Here is a 27245-nt window from a genome sequence, read left to right as displayed (position 1 = left end):
TACATGGGGGATTGGCCTCCTACATGGGAGACTGGCCTCCTACATGGGAGATTGGCCTCCTACATGGGGGATTGGCCTCCTACATGGGAGAATGGCCTCCTACATGGGGGATTGGCCTCCTACATGGGAGAGTGGCCTCCTACATGGGGGATTGGCCTCCTACATGGGGGATTGGCCTCCTACATGGGAGAGTGGCCTCCTACATGGGGGATTGGCCTCCTACATGGGAGAGTGGTCTCCTACATGGGGGATTGGCCTCCTACATGGGGGATTGGCCTCCTACACGGGAGAGTGGCCTCCTACATGGGGGATTGGCCTTCTACATGGGGGATTGGCCTCCTACATGGGAGATTGGCCTCCTACATGGGAGATTGGCCTCCTACATGGGGGGATTGGCCTCCTACATGGGAGATTGGCCTCCTACATGGGAGATTGGCCTCCTACATGGGGGATTGGCCTCCTACATGGGAGATTGGCCTCCTACATGGGAGATTGGCCTCCTACATGGGAGAGTGGCCTCCTACATGGGGGATTGGCCTCCTACATGGGAGACTGGCCTCCTACATGGGAGAATGGCCTCCTACATGGGGGGGATTGGCCTCCTACATGGGAGATTGGCCTCCTACATGGGAGATTGGCCTCCTACATGGGAGAGTGGCCTCCTACATGGGGGATTGGCCTCCTACATGGGAGACTGGCCTCCTACATGGGAGATTGGCCTCCTACATGGGAGATTGGCCTCCTACATGGGAGATTGGCCTCCTACATGGGGGATTGGCCTCCTACATGGGAGATTGGCCTCCTACATGGGAGATTGGCCTCCTACATGGGAGAGTGGCCTCCTACATGGGGGATTGGCCTCCTACATGGGAGACTGGCCTCCTACATGGGAGAATGGCCTCCTACATGGGGGGGATTGGCCTCCTACATGGGAGATTGGCCTCCTACATGGGAGATTGGCCTCCTACATGGGAGAGTGGCCTCCTACATGGGGGATTGGCCTCCTACATGGGAGACTGGCCTCCTACATGGGAGATTGGCCTCCTACATGGGGGATTGGCCTCCTACATGGGAGAATGGCCTCCTACATGGGGGATTGGCCTCCTACATGGGAGAGTGGCCTCCTACATGGGGGATTGGCCTCCTACATGGGGGATTGGCCTCCTACATGGGAGAGTGGCCTCCTACATGGGGGATTGGCCTCCTACATGGGGGATTGGCCTTCTACATGGGGGATTGGCCTCCTACATGGGAGATTGGCCTCCTACATGGGAGATTGGCCTTCTACATGGGGGATTGGCCTCCTACATGGGAGACTGGCCTCCTACATGGGAGATTGGCCTCCTACATGGGGGATTGGCCTCCTACATGGGGGATTGGCCTTCTACATGGGAGATTGGCCTCCTACATGGGGGATTGGCCTCTGTGACAGCAAGCAGGTAAAGTCACCTGGTTGCATCCAGGATGGAAAATATGTATGCCCTAGGTTCAGGCTTTATGCTGATTTATACCACTAGGGGGAGTGCTGGGAGTCCTGCAGGAGAAGAGTTAATGAGCCCAGCTGAAGTAAGTGGGCTCATTAAGACCTATAGAAAAAACCCCAGAATGCTTAGGGAGATGCTCCATCCTGGAACCAGTTCTGTGTAGACTGCGGACTGCGGAGTGGGGAGTGGGGAGTGGGGAGTGGGGAGTGGGGAGTGGGGAGTGGGGAGTGTGGAGTGGGGAGTGTGGAGTGGGGAGTGGGGACCCCCTCACACCTCCTACATGGGGGGGATTGGCCTCCTACATGGGGGGGATTGGCCTCCTACATGAGGGGGATTGGCCTCCTACATGGGGGGGATTGGCCTCCTACATGGGGGGGATTGGCCTCCTACATGGGGGGGATTGGCCTCCTACATGGGGGGGATTGGCATCCTACATGAGGGGGATTGGCCTCCTACATGGGGGGGATTGGCATCCTACATGAGGGGGATTGGCCTCCTACATGAGGGGGATTGGCCTCCTACATGGGGGGGATTGGCCTCCTACATGAGGGGGATTGGCCTCCTACATGGGGGGGATTGGCCTCCTACATGGGGGGGATTGGCCTCCTACATGAGGGGGATTGGCCTCCTACATGGGGGGGATTGGCATCCTACATGAGGGGGATTGGCCTCCTACATGGGGGGGATTGGCCTCCTACATGGGGGGGATTGGCCTCCTACATGGGGGGGATTGGCCTCCTACATGGGGGGGATTGGCCTCCTACATGGGGGATGTGTCCAGACAATATGGGGGGTAACATTGCGTTATGAGCGGTTGATATATCAGCACAGGGGTAGAACGTCCGGGTTTCATAAGATTTGGGGATGTTGGTTATCCCAGGCCTGGCTCTGTTGAACCTAGTCCTGGATAGACTATTATTATAAGATCTGTGTATATACAGTATATAGCGCACCCCATGTAGGAGCCGCCGGTGAAACTGGATCCCTCACCCTGCATAGCCGGGCACAACGAGTCTTCAGTCACTTCAGAGGCAGAGAACAGTCCGGGACTTTGTATTTGTGGGTTATTGAGGGGTAAGAACTTGGATAGGGATGGGAGGTTATGGGACGTCCACCTGACTTCAGAACAGCTCCCCATATACAGTCCCCATATACAGTCCCCATATACAGTCTCTATACACAGACCCTATATACAGTCCCTATATACAATCTCTATATATAGTCTCTATATACAGTCCTATATATAGTCTCTATTTCTTGTTCATACATCACGGGACACAGAGCTCTATTCATTACATCATGAAGGTGATTGGACACTGGTAACCCTAATTGTAAGGAGAGTTCCTCCCCTATATAGCCCCTCCCATATGGAGAGTACCTCCGTTTTTTTCGCCAGTGTCTAAGGTGGTTGGTCACACTAGAAGAAAACTGTTTGGTGGTCCCTTTGAGGTTCTAGGAGCTACACAAGCGGATCCGTTCCTCGGGCCAATTTATATCTCCTAAGATGGATGGTACCCGGACCTCGTGGGAGAAGGAACGAGGTTTTGCCTGTAATGTCTCTCTTGGAGGACTGGCCTCTGAGATCCAGCACTTTGAGCACGTATTTAAAAATGCACAAAGGTTTTCCTGGCAGAGTCTTCTACAGGTCCAGGGAAGAGGCTCCTGTAGAACCCTGAAGGTTGGCACAACGCTACCCGCTGTGATGGGTGAAGGTTGGGTCTGGCTGTTCTCAGCAGTATCCTGCAGCGGGGACAATCCTAGGTGAATACCATAAGGATTGTCTTCTTTGAGTAGTTTTCATGTCTTACCTGTTTTCTGCCACTAGAGGGAGGCATACCTGGCGTTACTTACATGTTCTCCAGGAAACACACGCTCAGTGAAGCCGCTCACCTCCTCCGCTGCCACATGAATAGAAAGGGGATCCCACAAAGTCTTGGGGTCCCACGGTCATCTCCTTCTCCCCCCCCCGCACCCCTGGCCGCCGCTATGTTGATCCTACGCGTGTGAAGGGGGCGCATTTTTACGGCAGAAACGGCAGGGAAGGAGGGGGGGGGCTTGGTTACCAGTGCCATGCATGTGCGGCAGGTGCAAAGCGGTTGTTTTACAAATAAAAAACACTCAGGTCGCCCGGGGTCTGCAAGCAGCAGGATACAGAGCTGTGGGCACGTAATCATCTCATGTGGCTCCATACAGGTATTCCTAGACACCTACTCAGCAAAGCAATCATTATTATTGTGGGACTAGGCACAACGGTGTATATAACGGTGTAGAACCTCTGCTTTATGTCCGCTTAGAACTCCCCATAAAAGGGTTTCAGGGGCAGGTAAAAAGAGCACCAAGAAGTCACCGTCTGGGGGCTCTAGACGAAGGATAACATCCCCCCCGAGAGACTGGAGGCAGCCGCACAGGATGAGCCATTGCCCCGTCAGGCTCACAGCCTCTTCCTACATTGCAGCCCTGAATAAGGGAGGGTTATAGCCCCTGTCAGTTTATTTTTTACCATCCCTGTCCCATTGCAGAGAATTCCCTTCACTTCCTGCTCCATAGCCAAACAGGAAGTGAGAGCAAACCTATGCAAATTAAGGGAATCCATTGCCCAGGCCCTCAGAACTAATGTCCCCACTCGAAAATGTCAAGGCGACAAGGGGTGTGGCCTTGACAGGAAGGGGTGGGTCATATTTAAATTAGGGGGTGCATGAGTTTAGTCAGGCCTAGGGCAGCACAAAAACTAAATACACTACTACTTCCCCTGCTCTAAATCCTCATTCGAGGGGACAGGTGCAATCTAACGAGGTGGAGGTACCAGAAGCCTCACAAACTCTGAAGTTGTAGCTGCAATCTTTTACAAAGATTCAGGCTGCGTATAACTTACCTTCAGCCTACTCGGCCAAAGCCTCTGTCTCCTCCTTGTTTTTTTCTTAAATTCCCATAGGTTTCTTGTACCTTCCCAGTCCGTCCATTTCTACTAAGAGGTGAAAAACCTCCACAAGGTCCTTATGCAGGTGCTTGCTTACAAACCAGCCAAATGCACAACTACTGAGATGCACAGTTCTGTGCACATTGTTGCTAACACACAAGCAACTGATCGCATGACTCAGCAGAGGATAACTTCCTTTTTTGGTTATCAGTCCATATGTTTGCATTAATACATGAGTTGGATTGTACAAGATGCATGTGGCAGAACATGTTGTTATTCATATAGAGATACATGTTTTCTGTTTGTAGTAGACTTGCATAGTCGCATGAGGATGCTTGATCATTTAGGTGCCTGTTTGCGAATAAATGCCTAAAATCGCATAAATGCCTAAGAACGCATAAGTGCCTGTTTGCATAAACATACGGGATCACACAAGAGTGCTTGATCTCACAAGAGTCCTTGTTTGCTCAAGGATGCTTGGTCACGCAGAAAGGCTTGTTTTCACAAGAAAGGCCTAAATTGCATAAAATGCTTGGTTGCATAAAAATGCGGGATCGCACAAAGGTGTTTGATCTCGCAAGAGTCCTTGATTACCCAAGGATACTTGGTAACACGGAGAGGCTTGGTTTTTTACAAAAAATGCCTACAAATCGCATAAAAATGCTTGATTGAATATAAGATGCTGGATCACACAAGGGTACTTGTCTGCACAGAAGTGCTTATAATGCATAAAATGTTTGTTCGCATAAAAAATGCTGAATCACATAAACACACACGATCACCTAAGTTGCATGATCACCTAGATTTGCATGGTTGCATAACGAGGCATGTTAATTTAGCTTATGTTCACATAAGAATACATGTCTGTCTGGATACATGATGTGTAAATTACACATTCCGAGACGCATGCTTACTTGCAAGATGCTCGTTCCACAGCACATGATATAGGTATGTGTGTATACAGCGCACACCTTTTTATGTTTTTGCCTTAAACCTACTGTAAGAAATTCATGCTTCCATGAACGCACGCTTCTATCGAGGCATAGGGCGTTTCCTCTTGCCACATACACATACGAAGAGCCGTTTACATGTGTGTTTATGACACTACAGAGGTTGTCTGCGTTTCACAGGGAAACAGCACTTCCTCCAGTTAGTAGGCTTGCCCTTAGGTTAGCCACCATGCTCGAGTTTTAAAGAATGCTAGGGCCGGGTCTAACAGGCCACCAGGGCGTAGCAGTAATGGCATGCCAAGGCAATCTGCTGCCGAGAGATCAGTCTGTTGCATGGCTGGACCTAGGTGCGTCCAGCAGGGTCAAGTATCTGGAACTCCTGGGTTAGGATCCCAGTCTAAGGTACGTTCTCAGCCCAAGGAGACTCAATGTGCTCAATACAGTAAAGACTTAAGCTGGGTCTTCAACTTAGAGCAATCGTCTTGCAGCCCCTTTGGAGGCTGGAGTTTTTTGGGTATAGTCATAGGCACAGCCCAAAGCAGGGTGTCTTTACCTGGGTCAAAGGCCAAGACCATAAAATAAAAAATAAATATATATATTGTGGAGATGCGACCCCGTGTCATAGGTGTATATGAGCAGGGTGTGCCTGATTTTGGCAGGAATACTAATTGCACACCTGTGGGCTGGGTTCATAAACATCCCAGGACAAGAGGTCAGGGCTCAGACTTGGAGACACCTCCGCCCGGCAGACAGGAGGTCTGGCCTAGGAGGTCGGGAAGGTCCCAGTAGGAGACGGCTCCAGGAGAAAGAGACAGGAGTCTAAGGCTGCAGGTGGTAGCCTGTGTGTGCACGTCTATAGCAGGCAGATGTGGCCCACAACCAAAACAGCACGAAGCTGACAGTGAGTAAGCCAGGAGGCTATAGTTTGTTTATACAGTGATGGTGGAACCCCCCGCAAGGGAAGATTACTGTTTGTTTGAACTTTTTTGTTACCTTTAAATAAAAGTGGGCTGCCATGCCCTAAAAATGCAGTCTGGAGTGGCACGTTTCTGGAAAACTGCATGCACCACTCGAACCTAATCGCCCCGGATTCTATCTATCTATCTATCTATCTATCTATCTATCTATCTATCTATCTATCTATCTATCTATCTATCTATCATGTTTTAGGCAAGTAGGGGAAAGACCTTTCATTTGTCTTTGTATGAGCTTGTTGGGGAAGCTGGTAGCCTCATTTTAAGGCTGTTCCCTTCGCCTAGTTTCACTCAAGGCCATTAAAGAACGGCATGCTGTCTGCTTGGATCAAGAGAATCTAAGCCTTGGATTTTCCGATGCGCCTGATGTCAGAAGTGCGTAAAGCCTCAGTTGGTGATTACTAGCCAAAAGTCTACAGGAAAATCCTTTTATTCCAGTCACCAGGAAAGTGGTAACTATGGATACCAGCGTCAATATTCTGGAGGTTCGGGCAGCACGTTTGGCCCTCAGGGCCTGGACATACAGGTCACAAGGTGGTCCTGTCTGGATACAATGCTACAGCTGTGACCTATATCAGTCACCAAGGGGGCGCCAGGAGTCTGGATGCCCAGAGGGAGGTGAACCATTTGTTAGACAGAGGCATGTTTCCTTGCCTAACTGCAGTCTTATTCCAGGGGTGGAAAAATTGGCAGGCGGATTTTCTAAGCCGCCAGCAGCTGTACCTAGGAGAATGGTCTCTACACCCCACCATATTTCAGGCCATATGCCAGAGATGGGGCACCCCGGATGTAGATCTGCTAGCTTCCAGGTTCAACAAGAAGCTAGACATCTTTGTGTCAAGAACAAGTGATCTGCTAGCACTAGGCTCAGATGCCTTGATAATTCCTTGGGATCAGTTTTCTCTGATCTATGCGTTCCCTCCAGTTCTACTTCTTGCACGGTTCCTTCATAGGATCAAGCAGGAAAGCAAGCCGGTAATTCTAGTAGTCCCGACTTGGCCCAGAAGGTCCTGGTATGCGGAGATCGTGTGAATGGCAGTTGGAAGGCCATGGGTTCTTCCGCTACAGCCAGATCTGCTTTCACAGGGGCCAATATTCCATCCTTCCTTACAAAATCTGAATTTGACGGTTTGGCTATTGAGACCCACGTCCTAAAAAAGTGTGGGATCTCAGGTCCAGTTCTACCCACTCTGGTTAATGCCAGGAAGCTGGCCTCCAGGCTCATCTATTGTAGAATCTGGAAGGCATATGTCTCCTGGTGTGAGTCCAAGGGATGGCATCCTAGGAGGTATGCCATTGACAGAATTCTCGCTTTCCTAGGAGTAGAAATGAAGCTGAGCACTATCGAGGGTCAGATGTCGGTATTTTTTCAGAAACCGATTGCCTCTCATTCCCTAGTCCGGACCTTTATCCGGGGGCCACTGTATTTAAATCCGCCAGTCAGGCCACCCGTGTGTTCATGGGATTTGAATTTGGTTCTGTTGAACTATTACACCTTGTATCTTTGTGTCTTTTGACCAAGAAGTTGGTTTTTCTTGTTGTCATATCCTCTGCCAGGAGGGAATTGGAGTTAGCGGCTCTTATATGTAAAGAGCTATACTTAATTGTTCACAAAGACAGGGTGGTGTTGTGTCCTCACCGGGCTTTCTTAACTAAGGTGGTATCAGGGTTTCACCTAAACTAAGATGTGGTCCTACCATCCTTTTTTCCAGATCCGCGGAAGAAACATTGTTACTCTCTATAGATGTTTGAGCAGTCAAACTCTATCTGGAAGCGACTGCTCAGATACTGAAGACTGATTTTCTGTTTGTGTTGCCAGACGGTCCCAGAAAGGGCCAGGCAGCGTCAAAGTCCACTATAGCTAGGAGGATTTGACAAGTTCTTGTTCAGGCCTATGGTTGGGAAAAGAAGATTCCTCCTTTTTCAGGTTAAAGCGCACTCAACTAGAGCAGTAAGTGCTTCATGGGCAGTGCGTCACCGGGCCTCCATGGTGCAGATCTGCTACTTGGTCTTCGGTCCATACATTCACTAGATTTTATCAGGTGGATGTAAGAAGGCACGAGGATGCCGCTTTTGGGGGCAATGTACTGCAGGCAGCAGTGTAGGTCCTCATGTCCAATGGCGGTCTTCTGATCTGTGCCCCCCTCCTCTCCATTTGGGCATTGTTCTGGGACGTCCCATGATGTAATGAATAGAGCTCTGTGTCCCGCGATGTATGAACAAGAAAATAGGATTTTTTATAACGGCTTACCTGTAAAATCCTTTTCTTGGGATTACATCACGGGACACAGAGCTCCCGCCCCTCTTCGGGATATATATCTATATACATCAGGATTCTTATTGCTTTGCTACAAACCTGAGGTACTCTCCATATGGGAGGGGTTATATAGGGGAGGAACTCTCCTTACAATTAGGGTTGCCAGTGTCCAATCACCTGAAGGTGGCTATCTAACCCATGATGTAATGAATAGAGCTCTGTGTCCTGTGATCTCAAGAAAAAGATTTTACAGGTAAGCTGTTTTAAAAAATCCTATTATGCAGTCCCTATATATGGTCCCTATATACTATCTCTATTTACAGTCCCTATATACAGTCTCTCTATGTACACCCCACTTCTTCCTCCAGCACTTCACTTGCTTGCAGGACTCAGCTATGCCACCCAGCAGTAATTTGTGTAGCAAAGGCCCATTACAAGTAGGGACCCCGGGCCCCTATACTTGAAGAGCAGATAGGGTGACACAGCTTGCACTTTCCCAGCACTTCCTCCCGTGGTCACTGATCCCAGCACCACCTTTTCAGGCACTGCCAATCTGCCTGGCTACACCGCCCCTTTCACTAGCCCACTTGGCTACTTCCCACAGTCCTCCCAGACTGACTTCTCAGGAGATCTCCTGGATGTGCTGACCTGCTCCTGCTGTCCTCTCGTTGCTCCAGTGCCTCCAGGAAGGATTCCACTGTGTGTTGTAGAGGGTCACCCCAGCACCCGAATCCCAGGCCCAAGGTCCCCCCCCCCCCCTCCAGACTTGGGGGCTCCCTCAAGGGCCTCCTCAGCACTCCATCTCCATCTTCCACCCAACACACACTGTCCATGCTGGCCTAACCCATGAGTATTTATGAGGTACCTACCCCCTGCCAGCCCAATTTGCTGGGAATTGGCTGAGGCCCTCATTAATACTCCAAGAAGCCCCTACTAGACTCCACCCACTACTTCTGGAAGCTTTTCCAATGTTCCAGAGAACAAGGAGAGGTACCAGAGGTGCTGTTTGCTGAGTCATCCAGCCTCCCTGAGTCACTCATCCCTGGCCCATATTCAACCCAGCCTGGCTCTCAGCCAAGCCAATTTACCTCCTAACAACTATGTACACTAGCTAGAGGGTGCTACAAGTATATTACTATATGGTTGTAAGATGGTACCTAGGCAGGTGTTTTGGGGGTGGGATAGGGGCATCACTATATGGTTAGAAGATGGTACCTAGGTAGGTGTTCCGGGGATAGGGTGGGTTGGGGGCATCACTATATGGTTAGAAGATGGTACCTAGGTAGGTGTTCCAGGGATAGGGTGGGTTGGGGGCATCGCTATATGGTTAGAAGATGGTACCTAGGTAGGTGTTCCGGGGATAGGGTGGGTTGGCGGCATCACTATATGGTTAGAAAATGGTACCTAGGTAGGTGTTCCGGGGATAGGGTGGGTTGGGGGCATCACTATATGGTTAGAAGATGGTACCTGGGTGGGTTGGGGGCATCACTATATGGTTAGAAGATGGTACCTGGGTGGGTTGGCGGCATCACTATATATAGTTAGAAGATGGTACCTAGGTAGGTGTTCCGGGGATAGGGTGGGTTGTTGGTAGGTATCTAGCCATGCTTTGGATGTCTATGTGGTCTCTGTGGTATTTTATTTTCTGAGTGACGAAACTCTGTGAATATTCCTGGTGATGTTTGTTGGTTCTCAAACTTTTCCCCGATTAAAAAAAAAAACTTTAAATTTATCGATTGTATACGGACCGGAGGGGTCTAATCGGCAAATCACAGTCATTCTTTATACATCTACATTATATAAATGACTTTTTTGGAGAGCTGAGCCACAAGAAGTATCCTCAGAGGAAAGGAGTTTGTTACCAATAGATAAGGATCAGCCAATCAGAGATGAGCGCTTTGACCTCTGCCTGCCTTTCTGGGGCCCGGCCTGCCCATTACAGGTCCTCTTCATAGAAACGATCATCTTTCATGTTTTCTAGAAGAACTCGATCAGCTTAATGTAAAGAATATAATGAGCATGTCTGTGATGGAGAAGTCATGTGTATATACACTATATTGCCAAAAGTATTGGGACGCCTGCCTTTACACACACATGACCTTTAATGACCCCCCAGTCTTAGTCCGGAGGGTTCAATATTGAGTTGGCTCCACCCTTTGCAGCTATAACAGCTTCACCTCCTTCTGGGAAGGCCGTCCACAAGGTTTAGGAGGGTGTCTATGGGAATGTTTGACCATTCTTCTAGAAGAGCATTTGTGAGGTCAGGCCTGATGTTGGATGAGAAGGCCTGGCCTGCAGTCTTCACTCTAATTCCTCCCAAAGGTGTTCTATCGGGTTGAGGTCAGGACTCTGTGCAGGCCAATCAAGTTCCTCCACCCCAAACTCGCTCATCCATGTCTTTATGGACCTTGCTTGATGCACTGCTCCAAATTATTTGGTGGAAGCGGGGGGGATTATGGTGTGGGGGGGAGGGGGGATTACGGTGTAGGGTTATTTTTCAGGGGTTTGGTTTGGCCCTTTAGTTCCAGTGACGGGAACTATTAAGACATTTTGGACAATTTTCATGCTCCCACCTTTTGTGAGAACAGTTTGGCGGCCCCTTCCTGTTCCAACATGACTGCCCACCAGAGCACAAAGCAAGGTCCATAAAGACATGGATGAGCGAGTTTCAGGTGGAGGAACTTGACTGGACTGCACAGAGTCCTGACCTCAACAGAACACCTTTGGGATGAATTAGAGCAGAGACTGCGAGCCTTCTCATCCAACGTCAGTGCCTGGCCTCTGGAAGAATGGTCAAACATTCCCATAGACACCCTCCTAAACCTTGTGGACGGCCTTCCCAGAAGAGGTGAAGCTGTTATAGCTGCAAAGGGTGGAGCCAACTCAATACTGAACCCTCCGGACTAAGACTGGGATGTCATTAAAGTTTGTGTGTGTGTGTAAAGGCAGGCGTCCCAATACTTTTGGGAATATAGTGTATTTGTAAAGTTGTCCTTATCTAGGACAGGTCATTGGGCTCTCTGGTCAACGATCGCTAATATAGAAGGTCAGCCAGAGAGGGGACAACTAGTGGTGCTGCACAGTGGTTGTCCTCTCTCTCTGGCTGACCTTCTATATTAGCGATCGTTGACCAGAGAGCCCAATGACCTGTCCTAGCTGAGGACAACTTTACAAATCTCTGGAAGTTGTACAGAAGTGGAATACAAAAAAACACAAGAATGTGAAAATGACTTTGAAGTGAAATAATTGGTGAATGATCCGGATGGAGAAGACTCACTCGTCATTCAGGCCGCATCTTCTGGATGTTGGGTTCCCGTATTTGGTGATGGTCTCTGTGATGGTGCTATAGAGCGTGTCTCCCAGGGAGCGCGAGATTCCCTCCCATGCCATGATTAGTATGATAATGACGGCATTCTCACAAGTGTGACCAGCCCGGTGCCGAACCAAAACCAGGAGCTTCTCCTCCTCGCTCTGCCGCCGGATCACCTGAACAAAACAAAACATCGATTCATTCCCAGAAACATAGCAGAATTGTGTGGGAAAGTCTCAGAGTGGCCCAAGTATGAGGCGTTCCTGAGTCCTACATACTGAGATCAATGGAAAAAAGTGTCCGGTCAATATTTAATGTTCTTCCCACTTTGGTAGGGAGCACCCCAACCCCCAGCATGTCCTCGAAGGTGACTACATTGGACCACCAAGAGGCTGTGGAGAGTTCAGATGAGGTCCTCCACATTTGTGCTCATTGGAGGTTCAATGACTTTCTAGGCTTCCGTCTGAGTGTTCTCACACGGGTTCCTGGACTCTTTGGGGTAAAGCTGAATGGGTGAAATGAATGAGAACTGAAAACGTTGGATACCTACAAAGGGCCACCAGGGGCCACAGAACTTTTCCTTTAAACTGCTTTTCCACCTTCAAGCACAAGCTATGAAAAAACACTGATGCGCCCCCCCCCCACCCCATCCCCTGGGTGGAGCCAGGGGGGAAAACACTTACACCTCAACCAATCAGCAGATTAATGTGCTACCAAACTACTATCACACTGGGATATGATTGGCTGCTTTCAGCTTGACACAGCCTAGCCTCGTAACTCCTTGGATTGTTGGAAGTGGGGGTGGGGGGGGTGGAAGACCCCTTTAACAAAATAGTGCAGTGTGCTGTTATTTTTACATTTCAATCCCCCGTTTATTAGAGCTGGGTGAGCGGTTCGGGTCAAGCAAATGACATCGCCTGTTCGGCCGCTCAGTGAACATCCGAATTTGCGGGGCGATCGGCGGTATGTTCCCCTGCAGTGCGCCCCACAATGCACTGCACAGTACATTCTAAGCCCTGACTGGGCAAAGCGTGGCCCAATCACCGCACAGTGAATAGCTACTCGAACGTAAGTTCCACTCGAACAATGGCTGTTCCCCGAACAGCGAGCAATTTGGGGTGATCGCGGCAAATTCGAAAGCTGCGGAACACCCTTTAAAAGTCTATGGGAGAAATTAAAAGTGCTAATTTTAAAGGCTAATTTGCATGGTATTGTCATAAAAAGTGTTTGGGGACCCGGGTCCTGCCCCAGGGGACATGGATCAATGCAAAAAAAAGTTTTAAAAACGGCCGTTTTTTCGGGAGCAGTGATTTTAATAATGCTTAAAGTGAAACAATAAAAGTGAAATATTCCTATAAATTTCGTAGCTGGGGGGTGTCTATAGTATGCCTGTAAAGGGGCGCATGTTTCCTGTGTTTAGAACAGTCTGACAGCAAAATGACATTTCAAAGGAAAAAAAGTCATTTAAAAGTGCTTGAGCTAGTGCCGGCTATTAATGAATTGTCAGTCCGGCAATACACATAAAAGTCATTGCAAAAAATAGCATGGGGGTCCCCCCACAGTCCATACCAGGCCTTTCAAGTCTGGTATGGATTTTAAGGGGAACCCCACGCCAAAATAAAAAAAGGCGTGGGGTCCCCCCAAAAATCCATACCAGACCCTTATCCGAGCATGCAACCTGGCAGGCCGCAGGAAAAGAGGGGGGGACGAGCGAGCGCCCCTCCCCCTCCTGAACCGTACCAGGCCACATGCCCTCAACATGGGGAGGGTGGTTTGGGGGGCATGTTGATGGGGACAAGGGCCTCATCCCCACAGCCCTTGCCCAGTGGTTGTGGGGGGGGGTCTGCGGGCGGGGGGCTTATCGGTATCTGGAAGTCCCCTTTAACATTCATCTTCTTCTATCGCTCCGCCGACGGACCAGAAAAAAAAAAAAGAGATTCGCCTCCATGGGAGGCCCCCGCAGTATGACACGTCCTTGCAGGTGTCGGTTCTTTTATAACTGAGAGCGGGGCCACACGGTGACGTACCCAGGTGACCCCACCCCCCCTCTGACACATGGGGACTTCCCCATGGCTTTCCCGGGGCGGGGCCACCCAGTTACCCTCCCCATGTTGAGGGCATGTGGCCTGGTACAGTTCAGGAGAGGGGGAGGGGCGCTCTCACATCCCCCCTCCCTCTTTTCCTAAGGCCTGCCAGGTTGCGTGCTCGGATAAGGGTCTGGTATGGATTTTGAGGGGGGGCCCCTACGCCATTTAAAAAAAAAAAAAAAAATTGGCACAGGGTTCCCCTTAATATCCATACCAGACCTTATCCATAAAATCACTGATCCTGAAAAACTTTCATTGATAGATGTCCCCCAGGGCAGTACCTGGACCCCCATACCCCGCCCCCATCGCTGGACCTCCATCCACAAACCTCCTTTACCGGACCCCCCCCATCCCTGTGCTCCCTTTCCCGAGCCTCCCATCCGGACCTCCATCCCCAGATCCCCTGGACCCCATCCCCATGCCTCCATCCTCGGACCACCATCCCTGTGCCCTCTATTCCTGGACCCCCCATGCCCATGCCCTTTCCCGAACCCCATTCCCGTGCCCTCCATCCCCGGACCTCAATGCCCGTGCCCCCATTCCCGTGCCCTCCATCCCCGGACCTCAATGCCCGTGCCCCCATTCCCGTGCCCTCCATCCCCGGAACTCAATGCTCGTGCCCCCATTCCCGTGCCCTCCATCCCCGGAACTCAATGCTCGTGCCCCCATTCCCGTGCCCTCCATCCCCGGAACTCAATGCTCGTGCCCCCATTCTTGTGCCCTCCATCCCCGGACCTCAATGCCCGTGCCCTCATTCCCGTGCCCTCCATCCCCGGAACTCAATGCTCGTGCCCCCAGTCCCGTGCCCTCCATCCCCGGAACTCAATGCTCGTGCCCCCATTCCCGTGCCCTCCATCCCCGGAACTCAATGCTCGTGCCCCCATTCCCGTGCCCTCCATCCCCGGAACTCAATGCTCGTGCCCCCATTCCCGTGCCCTCCATCCCCGGAACTCAATGCTCGTGCCCCCATTCTTGTGCCCTCCATCCCCGGACCTCAATGCCCGTGCCCTCATTCCCGTGCCCTCCATCCCCGGAACTCAATGCTCGTGCCCCCAGTCCCGTGCCCTCCATCCCCGGAACTCAATGCCCGTGCCCCCATTCCCGTGCCCTCCATCCTCGGACCCCGGGTCCGAACTTTTGCGATGTTTGGGAGTTCTGGTGAGAACTGAACTGGGGGGGGGGGGGGGGTGTTCAGCCCATCACTACTGTTTATGAGAATGTTAAATGTGGAATGTGAAGTTTATGGTGAGAGCGCACTCTGCTCGGGCGCCGATCTATAATGAAAATCCTTCGCTCTCGAGGTGCTGCCGCTCTATATAACGAATAATTCCTCGCATGCAGCATGGCGTGGAATGAAGGAGAAGACACTGGAATGAGCGGGGGAGGGTGGCGGCGGAGCTCAGGAGAGGCGAACGTCACGACATCGGCTGCCCAGAGATCGACTCTATAAATAATGATATAAACAAGTCGCCGTGTCCTCATTTCACCTTCGTCCTGCGTGAGAGTCGCTTCCTGCCGCCCCGAACGACATCCGCTCCTAGACAGCGACCCGAGAATAAACACCAGGAAGAGGGGGAGGGGCGGAGGATGTCGTTCTATCCACCGCAAATATTTCTACTATTCCCATCATCCGAAGTCGCTGCATTCTCCTCCATTCATCAATCGCTGCATTCTCCTCCCTTCATCAATCGCTGCATTCTCCTCCATTCATCAATCGCTGCATTCTCCTCCATTCATCAATCGCTGCATTCTCCTCCATTCATCAATCGCTGCATTCTCCTCCCTTCATCAATCGCTGCATTCTCCTCCCTTCATCAATCGCTGCATTCTCCTCCATTCATCAGTCGCTGCATTCTCCTCCCTTCATCAATCGCTGCATTCTCCTCCATTCATCAATCGCTGCATTCTCCTCCCTTCATCAATCGCTGCATTCTCCTCCATTCATCAATCGCTGCATTCTCCTCCATTCATCAATCGCTGCATTCTCCTCCATTCATCAATCGCTGCATTCTCCTCCATTCATCAATCGCTGCATTCTCCTCCCTTCATCAATCGCTGCATTCTCCTCCCTTCATCAATCGCTGCATTCTCCTCCATTCATCAGTCGCTGCATTCTCCTCCATTCATCAGTCGCTGCATTCTCCTCCCTTCATCAATCGCTGCATTCTCCTCCCTTCATCAATCGCTGCATTCTCCTCCCTTCATCAATCGCTGCATTCTCCTCCCTTCATCAATCGCTGCATTCTCCTCCATTCATCAGTCGCTGTATTCTCCTCCCTTCATCAATCGCTGCATTCTCCTCCATTCATCAGTCGCTGCATTCTCCTCCATTCATCAGTCGCTGCATTCTCCTCCCTTCATCAATCGCTGCATTCTCCTCCCTTCATCAATCGCTGCATTCTCCTCCATTCATCAGTCGCTGCATTCTCCTCCCTTCATCAATCGCTGCATTCTCCTCCCTTCATCAGTCGCTGCATTCTCCTCCCTTCATCAGTCGCTGCATTCTCCTCCCTTCATCAATCGCTGCATTCTCCTCCCTTCATCAATCGCTGCATTCTCCTCCATTCATCAGTCGCTGCATTCTCCTCCCTTCATCAATCGCTGCATTCTCCTCCATTCATCAGTCGCTGCATTCTCCTCCCTTCATCAATCGCTGCATTCTCCTCCCTTCATCAATCGCTGCATTCTCCTCCCTTCATCAATCGCTGCATTCTCCTCCCTTCATCAGTCGCTGCATTCTCCTCCCTTCATCAATCGCTGCATTCTCCTCCCTTCATCAATCGCTGCATTCTCCTCCATTCATCAGTCGCTGCATTCTCCTCCATTCATCAGTCGCTGCATTCTCCTCCCTTCATCAATCGCTGCATTCTCCTCCCTTCATCAATCGCTGCATTCTCCTCCATTCATCAGTCGCTGCATTCTCCTCCCTTCATCAGTCGCTGCATTCTCCTCCATTCATCAATCGCTGCATTCTCCTCCATTCATCAGTCGCTGCATTCTCCTCCATTCATCAGTCGCTGCATTCTCCTCCCTTCATCAGTCGCTGCATTCTCCTCCCTTCATCAGTCGCTGCATTCTCCTCCCTTCATCAATCGCTGCATTCTCCTCCATTCATCAGTCGCTGCATTCTCCTCCCTTCATCAGTCGCTGCATTCTCCTCCATTCATCAATCGCTGCATTCTCCTCCCTTCATCAGTCGCTGCATTCTCCTCCATTCATCAGTCGCTGCATTCTCCTCCCTTCATCAATCGCTGCATTCTCCTCCCTTCATCAATCGCTGCATTCTCCTCCCTTCATCAGTCACTGCATTCTCCTCCCTTCATCAATCGCTAACTGAAATCCATCACAAGTGATATCATTTGCTGCTCAGTGATTGCAGTCTGCATCTCCCCCAAGGTAATACAGAAAACCTGGTCTGTTAGTGGGCCCTGAGGACAGGGTTGATGACCACTGACATAGAGCCCAAATTTAGGGGGTAAATAGCTGAAGGTCTACCCCACTACTGGTCAAAATTTGGGGCTCCTATCACCTATAGTTCCGGAGATACGGGACTCCTTGTACAGCCTGTCAGAAGCTGCATACAGAGCGGCCATTATAAATACAAGACTGAGAGGATGAGATCACAGAGCCTCTCCTCACTTCTTATCAGGGGCACTGAGCTCATTGGACAGCTTGGCGCCTGCAGAGTATGACAGGCAGCACCACCTATCAGACTCGCTCGCAGTAGCAACATAGTCCAACAATGTAATACTACCATTCAGCAATGTAAAAAAAAAAGAAGCGGCAGTAGCACCTCATGAACGCCTGTCAGCTGCTGCTATACTACTCGTTGAAAAGCAATACACCACAGATCACTTTTCAGAGGGCAGTAAGCATTACTGCAAATGTGAACGATACTTGAAACACATCTATTTCACACTCCCCACCAATCAGGTCACTCCCCACCAACCAGGTCACTCCCCATGTTAGACCCCCTCCCTTCAACTTCTATCACAGGTGACCATTTCCCAACCTGCAGATGAGACCCAACTCCGAAAGATATCAGTTACCACCCCAACCACCACCACCACCACCCCACCCGCTGATTGATATCCTCCATGACCACCTCACACACACCCCCCCCCCTGCTGACAGACCTCTCTCCCCAGCCTGTCCCCCATACCCTCTCACCTGCTGACCTGTGGATGGGGGAATCAATCCTGCAGTGCTATTGTGTTCAGCCAGTGGGGAGCCTCCCCCACCCACACAATACAATCATCAGTGTTCCTAACTATAGCTGCCAGCACTGATTGTTTTGGGAAAAACCTGACAGGCTGGTTGTACTCAAGTCGATAGATTGATTTGTGTACAGCCAGCTAACCCATACAGAGATCGACTATGTATGGCCCGCTTAACCACTACGCTGTCCCTAAACATCCTTCCACAAACCTTTACATTTTTCCTTCCCAGATACCTTCATCCTCCTCACCTGTACATAGTGCCCACTGTCATATCCTCCACACTCCTCTCCTGTACATAGTGCCCACTGTCATATCCTCCACACTCCTCTCCTGTACATAGTGCCCACTGTCATATCCTCCACACTCCTCTCCTATACATAGTGCCCACTGTCATATCCTCCACACTCCTCTCCTGTACATAGTGCCCACTGTCATATCCTCCACACTCCTCTCCTGTACATAGTGCCCACTGTCATATCCTCCACACTCCTCTCCTGTACATACCACCCACTGTCATATCCTCCACACTCCTCTCCTATACATAGTGCCCACTGTCATATCCTCCACACTCCTCTCCTGTACATACCGCCCACTGTCATATCCTCCACACTCCTCTCCTGTACATACCGCCCACTGTCATATCCTCCACACTCCTCTCCTGTACATAGTTCCCACTGTCATATCCTCCACACTCCTCTCCTGTACATAGTGCCCACTGTCATATCCTCCACACTCCTCTCCTGTACATACCGCCCACTGTCATATCCTCCACACTCCTCTCCTATACATAGTGCCCACTGTCATATCCTCCACACTCCTCTCCTGTACATACCGCCCACTGTCATATCCTCCACACTCCTCTCCTATACATAGTGCCCACTGTCATATCCTCCACACTCCTCTCCTATACATAGTGCCCACTGTCATATCCTCCACACTCCTCTCCTATACACAGTGCTCACTGTCATATCCTCCACACTCCTCTCCTATACACAGTGCCCACTGTCATATCCTCCACACTCCTCTCCTGTACATAGTGCCCACTGTCATATCCTCCACACTCCTCTCCTGTACATACCGCCCACTGTCATATCCTCCACACTCCTCTCCTATACATAGTGCCCACTGTCATATCCTCCACACTCCTCTCCTGTACATACCGCCCACTGTCATATCCTCCACACTCCTCTCCTGTACATACCGCCCACTGTCATATCCTCCACACTCCTCTCCTGTACATACCGCCCACTGTCATATCCTCCACACTCCTCTCCTGTACATAGTGCCCACTGTCATATCCTCCACACTCCTCTCCTGTACATAGTGCCCACTGTCATATCCTCCACACTCCTCTCCTGTACATACCGCCCACTGTCATATCCTCCACACTCCTCTCCTATACATAGTGCCCACTGTCATATCCTCCACACTCCTCTCCTGTACATACCGCCCACTGTCATATCCTCCACACTCCTCTCCTATACATAGTGCCCACTGTCATATCCTCCACACTCCTCTCCTATACACAGTGCCCACTGTCATATCCTCCACACTCCTCTCCTATACACAGTGCCCACTGTCATATCCTCCACACTCCTCTCCTGTACATACCGCTCACTGTCATACCCTCCACACTCCTCTCCTGTACATACCGCTCACTCATATCCTCCACACTCCTCTCCTGTACATACCACCCACTGTCATACCCTCCACACTCCTCTCCTGTACATACCGCCCACTGTCATATCCTCCACACTCCTCTCCTGTACATAGTGCCCACTGTCATATCCTCCACACTCCTCTCCTATACATAGTGCCCACTGTCATATCCTCCACACTCCTCTCCTGTACATACCGCTCACTGTCATATCCTCCACACTCCTCTCCTATACATAGTGCCCACTGTCATATCCTCCACACTCCTCTCCTATACATAGTGCCCACTGTCATATCCTCCACACTCCTCTCCTATACACAGTGCTCACTGTCATATCCTCCACACTCCTCTCCTATACACAGTGCCCACTGTCATATCCTCCACACTCCTCTCCTGTACATAGTGCCCACTGTCATATCCTCCACACTCCTCTCCTGTACATACCGCCCACTGTCATATCCTCCACACTCCTCTCCTATACATAGTGCCCACTGTCATATCCTCCACACTCCTCTCCTGTACATACCGCCCACTGTCATATCCTCCACACTCCTCTCCTGTACATACCGCCCACTGTCATATCCTCCACACTCCTCTCCTGTACATACCGCCCACTGTCATATCCTCCACACTCCTCTCCTGTACATAGTGCCCACTGTCATATCCTCCACACTCCTCTCCTGTACATAGTGCCCACTGTCATATCCTCCACACTCCTCTCCTGTACATACCGCCCACTGTCATATCCTCCACACTCCTCTCCTGTACATACCGCTCACTGTCATATCCTCCACACTCCTCTCCTGTACATACCGCCCACTGTCATATCCTCCACACTCCTCTCCTGTACATAGTGCCCACTGTCATATCCTCCACACTCCTCTCCTGTACATAGTGCCCACTGTCATATCCTCCACACTCCTCTCCTGTACATACCGCCCACTGTCATATCCTCCACACTCCTCTCCTGTACATACCGCTCACTGTCATATGCTCCACACTCCTCTCCTGTACATACCGCTCACTGTCATATCCTCCACACTCCTCTCCTGTACATACCGCCCACTGTCATATCCTCCACACTCCTCTCCTATACATAGTGCCCACTGTCATATCCTCCACACTCCTCTCCTATACACAGTGCCCACTGTCATATCCTCCACACTCCTCTCCTATACACAGTGCCCACTGTCATATCCTCTACACTCCTCTCCTGTACATAGTGCCCACTGTCATATCCTCCACACTCCTCTCCTGTACATACCGCCCACTGTCATATCCTCCACACTCCTCTCCTATACACAGTGCCCACTGTCATATCCTCTACACTCCTCTCCTGTACATAGTGCCCACTGTCATATCCTCCACACTCCTCTCCTATACATAGTGCCCACTGTCATATCCTCCACACTCCTCTCCTGTACATACCGCTCACTGTCATATCCTCCACACTCCTCTCCTGTACATACCGCTCACTGTCATATCCTCCACACTCCTCTCCTGTACATACCGCCCACTGTCATATCCTCCACACTCCTCTCCTGTACATACCGCCCACTGTCATACCCTCCACACTCCTCTCCTGTACATACCGCCCACTGTCATATCCTCCACACTCCTCTCCTGTACATACCGCTCACTGTCATATCCTCCACACTCCAATCCTGTACATACCGCCCACTGTCATATCCTCCACACTCCTCTCCTGTACATACCGCCCACTGTCATATCCTCCACACTCCTCTCCTGTACATACCACCCACTGTCATACCCTCCACACTCCTCTCCTGTACATACCGCCCACTGTCATATCCTCCACACTCCTCTCCTGTACATAGTGCCCACTGTCATATCCTCCACACTCCTCTCCTATACATAGTGCCCACTGTCATATCCTCCACACTCCTCTCCTGTACATACCGCTCACTGTCATATCCTCCACACTCCTCTCCTGTACATACCGCTCACTGTCATATCCTCCACACTCCAATCCTGTACATACCGCCCACTGTCATATCCTCCACACTCCTCTCCTGTACATACCGCTCACTGTCATACCCTCCACACTCCTCTCCTGTACATACCGATCACTGTCATACCCTCCACACTCCTCTCCTGTACATACCGCCCACTGTCATATCCTCCACACTCCTCTCCTGTACATAGTGCCCACTGTCATATCCTCCACACTCCTCTCCTATACATAGTGCCCACTGTCATATCCTCCACACTCCTCTCCTGTACATACCGCTCACTGTCATATCCTCCACACTCCTCTCCTATACACAGTGCCCACTGTCATATCCTCCACACTCCTCTCCTGTACATACCGCCCACTGTCATATCCTCCACACTCCTCTCCTGTACATACCGCTCACTGTCATATCCTCCACACTCCTCTCCTGTACATACCGCTCACTGTCATATCCTCCACACTCCTCTCCTGTACATAGTGCTCACTGTCATATCCTCCACACTCCTCTCCTATACACAGTGCCCACTGTCATATCCTCCACACTCCTCTCCTGTACATACCGCTCACTGTCATACCCTCCACACTCCTCTCCTGTACATACCGCCCACTGTCATATCCTCCACACTCCTCTCCTGTACATACCACCCACTGTCATACCCTCCACACTCCAATCCTGTACATACCGCTCACTGTCATATCCTCCACACTCCTCTCCTGTACATACCGCTCACTGTCATATCCTCCACACTCCTCTCCTGTACATACCGCCCACTGTCATATCCTCCACACTCCTCTCCTGTACATACCGCCCACTGTCATATCCTCCACACTCCTCTCCTGTACATACCGCTCACTGTCATATCCTCCACACTCCTCTCCTGTACATACCACCACTGTCATATCCTCCACACTCCTCTCCTGTACATACCGCCCACTGTCATATCCTCCACACTCCTCTCCTGTACATACCACCCACTGTCATACCCTCCACACTCCAATCCTGTACATACCGCTCACTGTCATATCCTCCACACTCCTCTCCTGTACATAGTGCCCACTGTCATATCCTCCACACTCCTCTCCTATACATAGTGCCCACTGTCATATCCTCCACACTCCTCTCCTGTACATACCGCTCACTGTCATATCCTCCACACTCCTCTCCTGTACATACCGCCCACTGTCATATCCTCCACACTCCTCTCCTGTACATACCCCCCCACTGTCATACCCTCCACACTCCTCTCCTGTACATACCACCCACTGTCCATATCCTCCACACTCCTCTCCTATACATAGTGCCCACTGTCATACCCTCCACACTCCAATCCTGTACATACCGCCCACTGTCATATCCTCCACACTCCTCTCCTGTACATACCGCCCACTGTCATATCCTCCACACTCCTCTCCTATACATAGTGCCCACTGTCATATCCTCCACACTCCTCTCCTGTACATACCGCTCACTGTCATATCCTCCACACTCCTCTCCTGTACATACCGCTCACTGTCATATCCTCCACACTCCTCTCCTGTACATACCGCTCCACTGTCATAACCCTCCACACTCCTCTCCTGTACATACCGCCCACTGTCATATCCTCCACACTCCTCTCCTGTACATACCGCCCACTGTCATATCCTCCACACTCCTCTCCTGTACATACCGCCCACTGTCATATCCTCCACACTCCTCTCCTGTACATACCACCCACTGTCATATCCTCCACACTCCTCTCCTGTACATACCGCTCACTGTCATATCCTCCACACTCCTCTCCTGTACATAGTGCCCACTGTCATATCCTCCACACTCCTCTCCTATACATAGTGCCCACTGTCATATCCTCCACATTCCCTTCCCTTTCCTGTACATACCACTCACTGTCATATCCTCCACACTCCTCTCCTGTACATACCGCCCACTGTCAATATCCTCCACACTCTCTCCTGTACATACCGCTCACTCATATCCTCCACACTCCTCTCCTGTACATACCGCCCACTGCCACACTCCTCTCCTGTACATACCACCCACTGTCATATCCTCCACACTCCTCTCCTGTACATACTGCTCACTGTCATATCCTCCACACTCCTCTCCTATACATAGTGCCCACTGTCATATCCTCCACACTCCTCTCCTATACATAGTGCCCACTGTCATATCCTCCACACTCCTCTCCTGTACATACCGCCCACTGTCATACCCTCCACACTCCTCTCCTGTACATACCGCCCACTGTCATATCCTCCACACTCCTCTCCTGTACATACCGCTCACTGTCATATCCTCCACACTCCTCTCCTGTACATACCGCTCACTGTCATACCCTCCACACTCCTCTCCTGTACATACTGCCCACTGTCATATCCTCCACACTCCTCTCCTGTACATACTGCCCACTGTCATATCCTCCACACTCCTCTCCTGTACATACCGCCCACTGTCATACCCTCCACACTCCTCTCCTGTACATACCGCCCACTGTCATATCCTCCACACTCCTCTCCTGTACATACCGCCCACTGTCATACCCTCCACACTCCTCTCCTGTACATACCGCCCACTGTCATATCCTCCACACTCCTCTCCTGTACATACCGCTCACTGTCATATCCTCCACACTCCAATCCTGTACATACCGCCCACTGTCATACCCTCCACACTCCTCTCCTGTACATACCGCTCACTGTCATATCCTCCACACTCCTCTCCTGTACATACCGCTCACTGTCATACCCTCCACACTCCTCTCCTGTACATACTGATCACTGTCATACCCTCCACACTCCTCTCCTGTACATACCGCCCACTGTCATATCCTCCACACTCCTCTCCTGTACATAGTGCCCACTGTCATATCCTCCACACTCCTCTCCTATACATAGTGCCCACTGTCATATCCTCCACACTCCTCTCCTGTACATACCGCTCACTGTCATATCCTCCACACTCCTCTCCTGTACATACCGCTCACTGTCATATCCTCCACACTCCAATCCTGTACATACCGCCCACTGTCATATCCTCCACACTCCTCTCCTGTACATACCGCTCACTGTCATACCCTCCACACTCCTCTCCTGTACATACCGATCACTGTCATACCCTCCACACTCCTCTCCTGTACATACCGCCCACTGTCATATCCTCCACACTCCTCTCCTGTACATAGTGCCCACTGTCATATCCTCCACACTCCTCTCCTATACATAGTGCCCACTGTCATATCCTCCACACTCCTCTCCTGTACATACCGCTCACTGTCATATCCTCCACACTCCTCTCCTATACACAGTGCCCACTGTCATATCCTCCACACTCCTCTCCTGTACATACCGCCCACTGTCATATCCTCCACACTCCTCTCCTGTACATACCGCTCACTGTCATATCCTCCACACTCCTCTCCTGTACATACCGCCCACTGTCATATCCTCCACACTCCTCTCCTGTACATACCGCCCACTGTCATATCCTCCACACTCCAATCCTGTACATACCGCTCACTGTCATATCCTCCACACTCCTCTCCTGTACATAGTGCTCACTGTCATATCCTCCACACTCCTCTCCTATACACAGTGCCCACTGTCATATCCTCCACACTCCTCTCCTGTACATACCGCTCACTGTCATACCCTCCACACTCCTCTCCTGTACATACCGCCCACTGTCATATCCTCCACACTCCTCTCCTGTACATACCACCCACTGTCATACCCTCCACACTCCAATCCTGTACATACCGCTCACTGTCATATCCTCCACACTCCTCTCCTGTACATACCGCTCACTGTCATATCCTCCACACTCCTCTCCTGTACATACCGCCCACTGTCATATCCTCCACACTCCTCTCCTGTACATACCGCCCACTGTCATATCCTCCACACTCCTCTCCTGTACATACCGCTCACTGTCATATCCTCCACACTCCTCTCCTGTACATACCACCCACTGTCATATCCTCCACACTCCTCTCCTGTACATACCGCCCACTGTCATATCCTCCACACTCCTCTCCTGTACATACCACCCACTGTCATACCCTCCACACTCCAATCCTGTACATACCGCTCACTGTCATATCCTCCACACTCCTCTCCTGTACATAGTGCCCACTGTCATATCCTCCACACTCCTCTCCTATACATAGTGCCCACTGTCATATCCTCCACACTCCTCTCCTGTACATACCGCTCACTGTCATATCCTCCACACTCCTCTCCTGTACATACCGCCCACTGTCATATCCTCCACACTCCTCTCCTGTACATACCCCCCACTGTCATACCCTCCACACTCCTCTCCTGTACATACCACCCACTGTCATATCCTCCACACTCCTCTCCTATACATAGTGCCCACTGTCATACCCTCCACACTCCAATCCTGTACATACCGCCCACTGTCATATCCTCCACACTCCTCTCCTGTACATACCGCCCACTGTCATATCCTCCACACTCCTCTCCTATACATAGTGCCCACTGTCATATCCTCCACACTCCTCTCCTGTACATACCGCTCACTGTCATATCCTCCACACTCCTCTCCTGTACATACCGCTCACTGTCATATCCTCCACACTCCTCTCCTGTACATACCGCTCACTGTCATACCCTCCACACTCCTCTCCTGTACATACCGCCCACTGTCATATCCTCCACACTCCTCTCCTGTACATACCGCCCACTGTCATATCCTCCACACTCCTCTCCTGTACATACCGCCCACTGTCATATCCTCCACACTCCTCTCCTGTACATACCACCCACTGTCATATCCTCCACACTCCTCTCCTGTACATACCGCTCACTGTCATATCCTCCACACTCCTCTCCTGTACATAGTGCCCACTGTCATATCCTCCACACTCCTCTCCTATACATAGTGCCCACTGTCATATCCTCCACACTCCTCTCCTGTACATACCACTCACTGTCATATCCTCCACACTCCTCTCCTGTACATACCGCCCACTGTCATATCCTCCACACTCCTCTCCTGTACATACCGCTCACTCATATCCTCCACACTCCTCTCCTGTACATACCGCCCACTGTCATATCCTCCACACTCCTCTCCTGTACATACCACCCACTGTCATATCCTCCACACTCCTCTCCTGTACATACTGCTCACTGTCATATCCTCCACACTCCTCTCCTATACATAGTGCCCACTGTCATATCCTCCACACTCCTCTCCTATACATAGTGCCCACTGTCATATCCTCCACACTCCTCTCCTGTACATACCACCCACTGTCATACCCTCCACACTCCTCTCCTGTACATACCGCCCACTGTCATATCCTCCACACTCCTCTCCTGTACATACCGCTCACTGTCATATCCTCCACACTCCTCTCCTGTACATACCGCTCACTGTCATACCCTCC

General features: G+C 50.9%; 1 protein-coding gene across 1 annotated transcript in view; it reads right to left on the bottom strand.

Annotated features, from left to right (window-relative positions):
* The window catches only part of TET3 (tet methylcytosine dioxygenase 3), a gene marked incomplete in the record, with an annotated part of 240201 nt that overhangs the window by 71778 nt on the left and 141178 nt on the right, over positions 1-27245 (bottom strand). Inside the window, 1 exon segment of the mRNA XM_073618219.1 lies at positions 11860-12068. Within this exon segment, the coding sequence (XP_073474320.1) occupies positions 11860-12068 (209 nt within the window).

Source organism: Aquarana catesbeiana, linkage group LG03 (genome assembly GCF_042186555.1).
Source record: "Aquarana catesbeiana isolate 2022-GZ linkage group LG03, ASM4218655v1, whole genome shotgun sequence".
Lineage (NCBI taxonomy): Eukaryota > Metazoa > Chordata > Amphibia > Anura > Ranidae > Aquarana > Aquarana catesbeiana.
The sequence above is the reverse complement of the archived record's forward strand: the minus strand, read 5'-3'. Positions and strand labels throughout refer to the sequence as shown.